The sequence below is a fragment of the Arachis stenosperma genome, chromosome 7 (assembly GCF_014773155.1).
Source record: "Arachis stenosperma cultivar V10309 chromosome 7, arast.V10309.gnm1.PFL2, whole genome shotgun sequence".
NCBI lineage: Eukaryota > Viridiplantae > Streptophyta > Magnoliopsida > Fabales > Fabaceae > Arachis > Arachis stenosperma.
This window is the reverse complement of record NC_080383.1, coordinates 23,656,407-23,669,501: the sequence shown is the minus strand read 5'-3', so window position 1 is coordinate 23,669,501 and position 13,095 is coordinate 23,656,407. Positions and strand designations below refer to the sequence as shown.

Sequence of the window (13,095 nt, the reverse complement as noted above, 5' to 3'; positions counted from 1 at the left end):
TCCATGACAGACTTTGAGTTCGGCTACCCCTTCCATAAGTGGTTCTACCACCTCTACTTCTGAAGCCTCTTTCCCCTCTCATGTTTGAGCTTGTTTGGGAGTTTATGACAAAATTCGACTTTATATTTAAGTTGGCCATCAAAATTTTACATAGTGATTTCACATTTTGTTGTTTTTGCTGCAGAAATAACGAAAACACAGCATCAACGTTGGGAAGTGGCTTTTATGAGCATTACTTGTGATCTCACAACAAGATATTGATCATTGAAGCTTCTTAGCATCCATACGTATGTCTTCTTTGTGTTTTCTTACAACATCAAAACCACAGTCACAGGAGAAAAATTGTCTAGTTCCTCCTAAAGCCCCTTTAATTTGTTGAAATACGCAGTGATACTCAAATCACCCTGTTTGGTTGCAAATAACTCTTCTTACAATTCCGCAATTCAAAACAAGTCACCCTGATAATATCTGTGTTTCAACGTATTCCAAATGTTAGCGACTTTGTTCATGCACATGACACTTTGCCCTATCTCTAGACTCAAAGAAAGGTTCAACCAAGACATAATATAGGTGTTGCACCTATCCCATACTTCAAACAAAGAGTCTTCTTGTGCTGGCTTAATAATGGAACCATCAACAAGCTTTAATTTGTTCTTTGACTTCAACGCTCTCCACATAGCTCTCTCACATGCATGATAATTGTTCGCACCAAAGACTATTGAAACTAAAGGTATTCCTATACTTTCTCCAGGATGCAGAAAATAAGGACTCACCGGATCCATGATCGGATTCACATTCGCACGGCTTGTAGCTGATTAACCTGATTCAACAGGTTTGCAAGAACTTGAACGTCAATGCTCTGTGGCATATGTTCTGCCATTTCTGGTGAATGTCGAACAAAAGGAAAAACTTCAATTTCTCAATTTCTCAAAGAAACTTCAATTTCTGAGAACTGTCAAATTCTACCGCCAGATCCCGAGCTTCCTTGCTCAAGATCCTTCTATAGTAACACGATTCTTCAGATCAGGACCTTCCACACTTGATTTCGTGATCGAAGCCTCTACTTCAGTCCACGCTCACCGCACCATGTTGAAACAGCCATGGATGAAGCAGAGCAACTCTCATCAACTCTGTGAAGTGAGTTCAAGTATGAAGAGAAGAGAAACAAAGGGGAACAAATCAAGAGAAAATTAAGGAACAAAAAGGATAACTATCAGAGAGAAAAGAACGGGAGAGAAGAAAGAATCTGATTTCATTTCATACAAAATTGATCTAGAAGAATGTAACCCTCAACTAGCTATAACAATAGATATATATCGTTTCTAACTAATCTTTATAATTGACTTGTTGCACCAGTTACCAGTTGCATAGCACACTAACAACCTAACTAACATCAATTTCACTAGCTAATCCTTTTTATATGATTTAACTGTTGTACTATAGAGTCTTTATCATGTAACAATATTCGTCTAACACGCGTGTCTATTGTGTCTAATCGTATCTTAATAAAAAAAATTATATTCCTGACATGCTTGGACACACCTAAATATCATCACATATGTCAGCGTGTCCAGTCTTATTCTTAACACGTACTCTAAAATAAATTTAGAAATAGTATATATTATTATTTATTAAAACAAAAAAAATATTTTAAATACTTTATATAATTAAAATAAGACATTAAAAACAAATAAAAAATTAATTTATGTTTTAGTGTCAATAAAATAACTAAATATCATTATGATTTATCTAAAAAATATTTTATATTTTATATATATACATGTCCCCATGTCTTATAAAATTTTAAAATTCGTGTGTCGGCATATTTTGTGTCATGTCGTATCCCATATCTATATCGGTGTCTGTATATCATAATTCGGAAGTGATCTAATCTCTTATGTGGATGTTTTGAATAAACAATACAAAACTAGGATTCAAAAGAATTGCATTCTACATGTAACAAAAAGTTTCCAGAAATTTTAATTTCGTTAAAAAGACTTCGTGTCAAAATAATTCCAAAACCCATGCATTCTTGGTGATAGGGATGCACATAGTCCGGTCCGGCTCGAAGATTCGATCTGACTCCGAACATTTTAGTAACTAATTTGGTGTGACTTCACTGGGTCTAGGGTCGGGTAAGGGTCTCAAAAATAGATTCGGTCATTATTTCAGGTCGAGTCTAGGTCAAAGCGAACCCGACTTCACCCAACCCATGTGTATCCTAAAAGAACTAAAAAAGACATATATGTTTTAAATTAATTTTAATATTATGTTATATTAATTATAAACTTATTGTTTTATTTTTAATCACACTTGTTGAATTTAAAAATAGATCAAAAAAGCATTAAATTAGAATTTATGGACAAATTCAAATTCAAATATGGATATCAACTTTTTGGTAACAAACTTTTTCTATATAAATAAGTGCATCATACATAACTTTCTTTATAAATAAGTTTCTTTATAAATGATTGTTAAAGCTTTAAAAACTCGATTTTCACTCGGTTTTGATCCGGTATAGTTGTGGCCCGAAAATATTTAAGTTTCATCGGATTTAGAACCGAATTAGGATCTAAAAAATAGACCTGGTGTATATTTAAGGCCGAGTCTGAATAAGAACAAATCCGGTTTCACCCAATCTATAAACACTCCTGCTTGGTGATACTTACTTTCTTGTCTTTTACATTTACGTGTATACAGTTTGGCAAGATGTGCCACTGTATATTTCAGATGAGATAAGATTCAATTTATTCGATTATTTTAATTTCAAATATTTAAACTAAAAATCAAATGATTCTTAAAAAAAATTTGTTGTTCAAAATTACTATTTCCAACTTTTTCATATCGTGTTTCGTCTATATTCACCATGACTTAATTTTATAGTCAGTTTATCACCATATCTACTCCAACATCGACACTATCACTGCAATTACTATCATGACTATAGCCACTGCTGCCACAACCACCATCTCTGCACTCGTAGTGCCGGTGGGGTTTGGTAGTTGTTTAATACGCAGATATATAGATATTTACAACAAGAAGGGAGAGAGGTGTGTTTGTCTGTTTGAAGATGTAAGGAGTTTGAGAATTAGTGATCTTTGGTTGAATTAGAAGAAAATCAGCATGTACCTTATGATTCAATTCATCTGTGCAAATCTAGCACTAGAGAAATAAAATAACCGTTTTCTTCATTTCCATGAAGGCCAGGAGACAAATGGTGGTGTTTGGATAAATCTTTTTGAAATATCAAAAGTAAAGATAAAGAGCAAAGATATGAACAGAAGCAGCTCTTAACCTGGTTTTTTCTTGATAAAAGGCAAAAATTAATTATTTTCTTCGTATAAATTTTACATTTCAAGCCTTCTTTTCCCCTCTCCTTTCCTCCAAAACCCAACTAACAAATAATACCTTAGAAGCTTATTCAAACAAGCTACACAAATTTAAGTCCCTTTCTTTTTACATAATCTAAGTATCATGTTTATTGAATATTGAAGAAGGTACTTTTCTTAAGAGAACAAAAACAATGATGCACCCTAAACCAGCTACTGAGACTCCTACACAGCTAGTCAGGCTTCTTATAGGGAAAAAAAATTCATTAAAAGGGTGAGACTACAAAGTATGCTTACTCATAAATTTAAAGGAAAATTAAACAGCTAACGTTATCCTTCGAGGGCCTCGGCAATTCCTTCAGCCTAACAAATTTGACAGCGATTAGGAAAAAATTGTTCCTTAGCGGTCATGTGAAGCAACAATCATGGTGAAACACAACTGTTATTGTAAACTAAAGAAAATCGGCTTCAAGCCAAATATGACTTTTTGCCATGAATGTCTAGATCTCGGCAGTAGGTTAGAGGCGATACAGAAATAAAGTTAAAGAATGAGTTTAACTATAATGTAAGCAGTAAGGCCTATGATTTCCATGAAATGACAACAAAGAGTACCACTACTATCACGAACAAAACAACTCGGGATATTCTATATGTTGTGTTGTGGGGGCCTAGTGCTCCCACAAAAATTTGGGAGACATTTTAGAAAGTATACTTATATATGCATGTTTGACCCTGTGTTATAAAAGTTATTTATTGTGCAAATATATTATTTTTGCCCCACTACTAAACTTTTTGGATCTGGAATTGAATGTACTGGTAGAAGGCAAGAGCATAAATCAAGTGAAACTATATGCAGCGTGCATGCTCCTAATACATGATGTAGTATCCTTAACAAGCTGATTACAAACATCTAGCTAGAACTAAGTCGCCGCTTGGCAGTATCATATTAGCGTAGAACTCATAAAGTCATAAGAATAGCACACTGTTCTGAATTTCAGTTCCATCACATCCTAATGAAGGAATGCCACATGTTTCCTAGGAGGAAAAATGACTAAAGGGAAGCGGATAAGGAAAAGAAAGGAAGAACAGAACACTAGGTCAAAGTCAAAGCAATCCTTGATCAATGTTTTCTACTCTCAACCTAGATAACAGGCATAAGGGAACCCTTTTTTTTTTTTCCTATTTTCCAAATGAAGCATTCAGTAAGCTTGATGGCATCATACCTAATTTATCATTCACAAGAAAGATATTAACTATTTTTTCTTCCTTAAGCTGGATACTTCGTTAAATAAACAAATCAAATTATCACCTAAAATGTAAAAGGATTACATAATAACAGGGTATTATACTCAAAATAGAAAAATGAATGAAAATGGGATTAGAATTATTACATGGCAACTTGAATGGCAACTTTCTGCAAGATCAATCTTGGTGAATATTCTGTATAGCTGCAGTGATACTTTTACAATCATATTCCATGATCTTCATCCAGTTCTCGAAGTCTCCAATTTCCTATAAGTGCAGATGAAAGTTTATATTAAGCTAAGCACATTTGATCAAAATCTAGTAATCTAGTTTTGCTTATGTATCCGCCAATTTTACATAACCATTTCGCGAAAATGGCCTTCTGTGAGGAAGTACTTAATGCCTTCTAGCTTCTAGTGCTCAATGAGCTATACTCGCTAACCCTACCTTTCCCGATTCCCTTGAAAAGCCTTTTAGACCTCCTGAGTAACCAAACTTGTATATGGTTTTCAGAGATGATCATCACCGTTCTATAGATTGCAGTTCAAATAAGTATGGATTTCAGTTACCTAAGTTTCAAACTCAATGTTAACTAAAAATCTGCACGGTTAATGAACACTAGATATGCATTAACACTTACATAACTGAAATCCACACATACAGATCGACCATATTGACAACTATGTCTAAACACAATGTACCAAATAACATTTCAGAAAAGATAACTACAACCACCACCACCACCACCATCATCATCATATAGATACGAAATCGTCTAAGCAATTCCAAATTCAACACTCAACCAAAACAAAACAACAAAATGACAAACTATGCAACACCCTCCTTGTAACTTGTAACATTTTAGTATATAAAACGAATTAAGAAGAAAATAAAAAGGATTGAAACGAAGAAAGGTAAGTACTACCTTAACAGCAGTGTTGAGAGCATGAGTTGCAGCAAGCCACTGATCCGTTTGTTTCATGAACTTAGCAACAGTGGCAGAAAGAGCTCGAATCTCTTGCTCTATTCGCTTCTCATACATGAAAGAATCTTGCACCCCACCATTTACAGCCTCCACTAACAGCTCAGAAACTCTCTCAGCTTTCTTTATTGCCTCCTTCTTCGCTTTCTCTGCTTCCCCATGAAATGGGCATGGATAGAACACCAAAAAGATAAAATCTTTTGAGAGAAAAAGAAAAAGGGGCAATAAAAATGAATAGAAATATGGGGAATTGAAGGGAGAAATTGAAGTACCAGTGTGGTGGCGGAGGATGAGGGAGTTGTGGCTATGGAGGGTGAGGAGGTTTTGGAGAGAAGATTGGAGACCCTTTGGATCAGCGTTGAGGTTGGGTCTTTGTGCGTCGGAGGAGGAAACAGAGTGTGCACGCGACAGCGGAACCTGCGACTGCGGTGATGCTCGGTACATTCTTTCTTTTCTGGCTTCTGCACCCTGCAGCTTCAATCACCAACACTATCATAAACTAATTTCACCAAATCTAATATAATTGCAATTACACCCTTAAGATGTTTCAATATTACACTCATTACCAATTCACCATTGACTCATTCTAATTTTTTTTTTTTTTGGGATCAGGAGTTGTTCTAATTTTACAACCTGAGTAGATAAAAATGTAAGGATTTTTTATATGTAGTTTTATGTATTAAATTTAGTGTAATATTTTAAATTAGTCCTTAAATAATTTTTAGTCGAATAATTTAATAATTAATGAATTTTAATTGTTAAATTAGTCTCTAATATTTTATTTTGTTAGATATATTATTGACATCAATCTTTATATTAAATTTTAATAAAAAATTAGACAAATTAATTTTTGTTATTATTTAATAAAAAACATAATAGTTTCTAATAATTTTTAAAAGTTTTAGATTAGTCTATCCATAAAATAAACAATCTGATGTAAATACTAATTTTTCTAATGAAATGAAAGTTTAAGTAATGATTTAAAATTTATTAAGGTATTACTCATAAATTTATGAGCAAGATTTCTACCATATTTTTAAACATTGTTCATATTTAAAAGAATTACCAATAATCTTAGTCTAAATTTTAAAATTTTCTACTGTATTTTTACGGTTTGAGTTTTGTTACGGATATTGTTTTGGGTGTTTTTATTTAGAGACTGAAATTATTAATTTTTTTTAGTACATATATTGAAAACTTAATTTTTAACTTACCAATTTAAAATTTATATTTCGGAAACTTTAACGAGTGCCTTAGAATTTATCTTTTTTATTATATTTCAACATTAATAAGGACTTTAGTCTTTCAGTTATAATTTTGTAATGGTTTATTTTATTTTTTGGTAGGTTTTATTTTATTTGCAATGGTTATAATAAATTAGAATGATAAAGAAGAAGGATTTTTCTGTTTTATCTCATCTAACTAACTAAAACAAAACCATAGAATGTGTGAAAAAGAAATGAGTCACATATTTATGTATCTTGATTCAATCATTACATGTATGTAATGAGACATATATCTAATATCCACCATAATTATAATAGAATTTTTATTAAAGTGAATTACAAATAGTCAAAATATCAAATACCAATATTTTTTTTTCTGGTATAAAAATATCAATACTAATTAAAACATACTAAAATTTACAACATAAATGACCAAAATAAATGAATAGTCTTTGGGTTGGTGTCAAACTTCTACCTATTTTGAGTATTTTCTCCATTTTTGTGCAAAAGTTTTTATTTATTTATTTTGGACATGAATAGTCTTTTTTTGGACATGAATAGTATTTATTCACATATTTATTATTTTTTCTTCCTCAGTTGGTAGGAGTTGAGTCCGAGACCTTTGAAATAGAGAGCCAGAGAGAGAGCGAAATGCCGTGTGAGCTAAGGCTCATTGGCACCCAACTTGGTTTTTTTTTTTGTTTCGGTCGATGCACCCAACTTGGTTTGAATAGTCTTTCTTTGTCATATTGAGCTGATGTTTCAATTAATGTTTTGGCCCAAATATTATTTTTGAATAGTCTCCTTTTGTTTCATTTTTTGTGTATATGTTAAATGAGCTTGTCTTGGCCACGACCAAAGAAAAAATTAGCTTGTCTCAAATCGTTGCTTAGCCTATATTCCTTTTCCTTGTTGATTAAAACTGTTCTTCTAAATGTACAAAAAAATAACCTCTTCTTCTAATGTATGAACAAAAAACAGAAAAACTTCTTGTCAGATTTATTGTTTCTGCAATTCTGCTCCACAGCTTTACTTCTCAATTTTGCAACTCGACTTTATATAAAATATTTCTCTGTTTCCACTAATGTGTGTCTCTTTAAATGAAGCATTTTCTTTAATTAAAACTTCTCTTTTAATTGTTGTCCATTTTGCCTTTAATCTCTACTTGTCTTCAATTTTCATCCTCTGGTGATTTTTTTCATTCTTGATAGTTGATACCTCACAAGATTCTTCATAAATATCCTGCATATATAGCCTTTTGACAAAGAACAAATGTACACATTAAAACCATCAAGTATATATTTCGTTTATAATATCACAAAAAATTAGCATTGTGATGAGCTAAAATGTGTATAAATTTGTTCAGCGACTTAAAATGGCGAAAAGCTGAAAATGCAATGTATATTTAGCTTGTATTTGATTATATCCATAATAACGGAGACAAGGACATAAAGGGAAAAAAATTGATTATTGGAGTTATAAACACAAAGAAATAAAAATTTATAAGAGAAAATTGTGACTCTCCATTGTGTGAAAGACACATATTATGAAAGAAAAACTAGAAATTTTATTTCCACCATATATCTTTTATATATTTAAATTTTACTCCTTTAAAATATTAGCACATTTTAAAGTTCTATTAACAATAATAACTATACAACATAAAATACATAAATACGTATGGTCTTTATTTTTATTAGAAAAAAATAGCCATTTGTATTATGAAAATTACAAACGCTAATAAAATTATCTATAAAAAAACGAAATTAATTTTGTATTCATAAAAGATGAAATTTGTTGGATAAAATTAATAAAATGCTAAATTTTAGTTGACTCTTAAAAAATTATCTGAATTTCTTAAATTACTTTTGTCATTTTCACTAAATTATCACTATCACATTTTCTCTCTCATCTCAACTCTAATAATTCAGAATCAAAATCATCTAACTTAAACCTCAATCATTATTCAATTTTTCCAACTCCAAATTAGTGTCAAACAAAATTCATTTCTTATAAATATAAAATTAATTTTATTCTTTTACAAGTAAATTTATCAACGTTCATAATTTTTATAGGTACAAATAATTGTTTTTTTTTTTATTATCTTAAAACCAGAAACCAGATACAGCTTTATTATATGTGAGGCTGAAACATTTTTGCTCCCGTCCACAAAAAGACGAAAATACTATAATTTTCCAATATATGAAACATGAATATATTGAATGAAAAACTCCTCTATAAATATATAATGAGTTTTAAAATCGAATAGACCAAACTTCAAATCATATATACATGATAAAACTTGCTTGACTAACATACCTATCTACATAACTACGTCGATATATCCATTAACGCACGTTAGCATGAAACGTCGGCTCACCTGCTGCAACTATTTCAAGTTCAAACATGATGTACCCAAACTGTTCAAAGATGAGCAACATGCTCTCTTGTTAACTTATTTTTAATAATTTTGGATCTCAAAAAATTAAATTTTCAACAAAATTATTTTTAAAAGATTGAAATTATCATAGGTTCTTAAAAAAAATATACTTTTTCTAACAAAACACACTATCTAGATATTATTTAGTATATTTATCAAACGAAAGACAATATTATAGTGGAAATATTTGCATTTTATCTATTTATATTTTATATTTAAGTTAAGTACGATTTTTGTCTCTAAAGTATAGGCTGAAATTTTTTTCGTCCCTAAAGTTTAACTTAATTTTAAAATCGTCTTTCGAACCAAAATACATTTTTCCTTATTCACCAAAATACAGTTTTGTATTCTTCTCCATTACAACAACATCTCTTGTTTTTCTTTTTCTTCAGCAACAACAACAATGAAACAAAAACAATGTAATAAATATAAAAAACAGAAACAAAAATAGAAATAGAATCAGAAGTAGAAGAAACAAAAACATAAACATAACTGAAAATAGGAGCAGAAGTAGAATTAGAAACAGAAATAAAAGCAAAAACATAAACAGAATCAGGAACATCAAAACCAGAATAAATAGAAGCAAAAGAACAATGGATTAACAAAATAAAAAATAAAATCAGAATTAGAACATAATGTAATTAACAATGGATTAGCAAAATTAGAATCAGAATCAAAATTGGTGGATTAACAAAATCTGAATCAGAAATAATGTGCTTAATAATCTGATTAACAAAAAAAAAAAAAAAAGCAGAACTGGAACCTAGGGAAGATAGGTTCCCGAACCTTGCGAAAATCGGCGGTGGTGGTGATGGAGAAAAACTGCTGGCGGAGGACGAGAGTGCGGTCAAGGGGATGCCCGCTGAGGGGATGGGTAGTGGCGATGCGGATGACAGAGCGGAAGTTGTCGCAAAGGAGCTGGACCTTCTTGGCAAGTTCGGCACAGTCGTGTCTCCTCTCTCCCTTGCGAGCTCTCTCTCTCTCTAGTTTTGATTTCCGACGGCGACGGCGGCTCCAAATCTTGCCGGCGCCGTTCCCCCTTTCTCCCTATTCCTTTTTTTCTCTTTTTCTTCCTTTTTCCCTTCTTTTTCTTCTTCCTTTTCGCTTTCTTCTTCTTTTTCCCTTCCTTCTCCCTCGTGTGATTCCGTTTTCTTTATCTTTTTTTTTTTATTTTATAATTTTTTTAGTTAGGAATAATTTGGTAATAATATTTAAAATTTAAGTAAAAATAACTATTTTAAAATGAAATTAAATTTTAGGGACGATTTTATAAAAAAAATTAAAAATAACAAAAAAATTTGACATATATCTTATTAGAAACCAAAATCGTACTTAACCCTTATATTTACTATGAATTTCGAGTATCCAAGAGCGGGAGCACCCAAAGAGGCTTTCACCTTTCAACGCTATTTCCATCGAACGAGTTTTTGAAATGTGGCAATGTTATTTCATTCCTTTGAATGTGATTTTGTCAAAAGCAGAATCATTTAGGTGTCAAAACAATTATTTATTCAGCTTTTGTTTATTTGTTCATTTTTTGTCAACATACTTTATTAATCGTAAATAAACCAATCTAATACACCCAAAAAGGGAAGGATCCACGGTTTTTCTTGTTTTTGTCTCTTCCCAATGAGATAAGATTTGGATCAAGTATCATCTTCAGACTTCAATTCTAGCTTTCAGATGTGCCCAGAATAGTGCAATATTATGAAAGTGAAAGATTTAGACAAGTAGAAAAGAATTTCACCTTTAACTTTTCTATAAATGAAGGAAAGAAAAAATGAGAATGATGAGTTAAAAGAGCTCATATCACACTCATCAATTTGTCATATAGTTGTTTGAAGTTTGAACTGAGAATATAAATAAGCCAATCAATGAATGTTGGATTTTTCAAACTTAGAAAGGGAGGTTCAAAAACGAAATGATATAGCAACCAATTGTTTGGTTTTGTTGGTTCTCTTGTAACATCTTTCTTTAATTTTTCTTCTTCTTGTGAGCTAGCAATCACGCATATATTCTACTCTAGCATGTGGGATATGGCTAAACACTATGAATGATGATAATTAATAAGTATTTAGACTTGAAGACCAAGCTATTAATGGAAAGGAAAAATAAAATAAAATAAAATCCTACTTATATACTTTTTTATTAATTCTCTAGTTAGCAAGTATTTTAATAACTATTTCTAATCAAATCTTGTTATATCTTGTAGGCGTCTTTCTGCATTTGTCTTCTTTACTACAAAAAAAAAAATCTTTTGAAATAATGATCAAATTAAGCAACCATTCGAATTAGTCGCTACGGATTTATCAGCCAATTTTTAGAAAACAGAAGATCAGTAATTATTAAATGGATTATTATTCTGATAATTTCTTCTAAACTTCTTTTCCTTTATGCTTCTTTTGTTTTTCTTTTTCTTCATATGCATCTTTTTTATTTATTTTTTCATGTATTTAAAAATTTTATGCAAAAGAATAAGAAAAAGGAAAAATAGAAACAACGAAAATTTGAAATGCATAAAAAAAGAACACATAAAATTTTACGCTAAACAATTTATCGTAAGAAAAACAATGGTTACCGTTGGATTTATCGTCGAATTCTTTAAATATATATGACGGTAATCAATTTACCGTCGGATTTACCATTGAAAACAATTAGACAATATAAACTTCGTCGGTAAATATTTACCTTCAGATTCATTTCGTCCAACATTAATTACCGTTAGATTTTGCGATGGATTAGTAATTCAAGAAACCAATTGGTTACCCGCGGATTGTTCCGATAGTAATGTTGGCATCAAAACATGTTGTTTCGCACTATGTTACCGTCGGATTATTCCTACGATAATTCCGATGGTAAAATCAAATTTTTTTTTTGGAATTTAAAATAAATGGTCAATTTTAATTTAAAATTTAATTTTTTTCACACAATTAGTGGTTAAATCATAAATAATACAATGTGCAAATTAAATAAAAATCAAGTTCACCGAATAAATGTATGAAATAATAAAACAAAAATCTAATATCTATAGATCCAGGTAGTGTCATCGTCATTAGTCCCACGGCCCTGAGTCAACGGTGCAGGAGGCGGTGACAATGTCTGTGTGTCACCAGCACTGCCGTTGCCACCAGCAACGGTGTTACCACCAGCAGGGTTGATACAAGTGACGCGCATCTAGGCCTGGTACACCTTCATCTGAGCCTCTATACGTTGCATCTGCTCTAGCGACTCCCTAAATTCCAACCTGAGCTCATCCGTAGACGTCACACGAGTGAGGATCTCCTAATACTTCTTCTGATAATCGTTAAGCTTCTGAATCTGCTGGTGAAGGCTGCACTAGAGATCCTGCACCTGGAGCCTCAAATCCACGCCTTCCTCGAGCTGGATAGCTCGGCTGGTGGCGGAGCCTGATGATGGCCTCAGATTCTATAAATCTTCTTTTGGTGGACTCTGAGGCTATGTTATAGTAAGAATGCTTGCTGGCTTGCACTTTATCTTAGACGTCTATCTCACTGTGAAACTCCTAGTTCTAAGACTAGGGATCAGTTGACTACGCATCTTCATCTGTATTTTGATGATAGTCATATGGACCCAGTGAAGCGCAGTTGTCCCTATGACTTTTGCTCTTAGCTGCACCCCTATCAGGTATGTTTGTTGGTTTGCATCTTATTTGTTTATGATCTCCTGCTTTGTCGTTACTTCTCGTGATGTCATAGCAAGGTAGTCAGCAAATCAGACATAATATATTTCTTCTACACATGGGCAGGGCAAACACATCTAAGCGATTCAACATTCGTAGGAATGGGAAATAGAAAATAGAGTATGAAGGGACTAGTTTTAGAAATTTTATTAGTTAGCTAGAAATCAACAGGA

At 31.9% G+C, this 13,095-nt stretch overlaps 1 protein-coding gene across 3 annotated transcripts; it reads right to left on the bottom strand.

Annotated features, from left to right (window-relative positions):
- Nucleotides 1–406: 406 nt before the first annotated feature.
- On the bottom strand, nucleotides 407–6,064 carry LOC130940668 (biogenesis of lysosome-related organelles complex 1 subunit 1). 3 transcript variants are annotated; one of them, XM_057868882.1, is made up of 4 exons: nucleotides 5,829–6,064; nucleotides 5,500–5,705; nucleotides 4,721–4,841; nucleotides 407–1,130 (listed from the first exon to the last, which is right to left on the bottom strand). In XM_057868882.1, the coding sequence occupies exons 1-3, from the start codon at nucleotides 5,998–6,000 to the stop codon at nucleotides 4,752–4,754; spliced, it is 468 nt and encodes a 155-aa protein (XP_057724865.1). In that variant the 5' UTR covers nucleotides 6,001–6,064; the 3' UTR covers nucleotides 407–1,130; nucleotides 4,721–4,751. The 3 variants fall into 3 exon arrangements, with proteins under 3 accessions (XP_057724865.1, XP_057724864.1, XP_057724863.1); XM_057868881.1 differs by lacking the exon at nucleotides 407–1,130 and adding an exon at nucleotides 2,864–3,692; XM_057868880.1 differs by lacking the exon at nucleotides 407–1,130 and having other exon boundaries at nucleotides 4,575–4,841.
- Between the last annotated feature and the right edge of the window lie 7,031 nt (nucleotides 6,065–13,095).

Bases quoted from the DNA above. Each gene is read 5' to 3' on its own strand.
- LOC130940668 (XM_057868882.1), bottom strand. From the start codon at position 6,000: ATGTACCGAGCATCACCGCAGTCGCAGGTTCCGCTGTCGCGTGCACAC. The intron at 5,706-5,828 runs GTACTTCAATTT...ATGGGGAAGCAG, and splicing joins CATCCTCCGCCACCACACTG to AGAAAGCGAAGAAGGAGGCA. The intron at 4,842-5,499 runs GTAGTACTTACC...CTGCACTTATAG, and splicing joins CTCTCAACACTGCTGTTAAG to GAAATTGGAGACTTCGAGAA.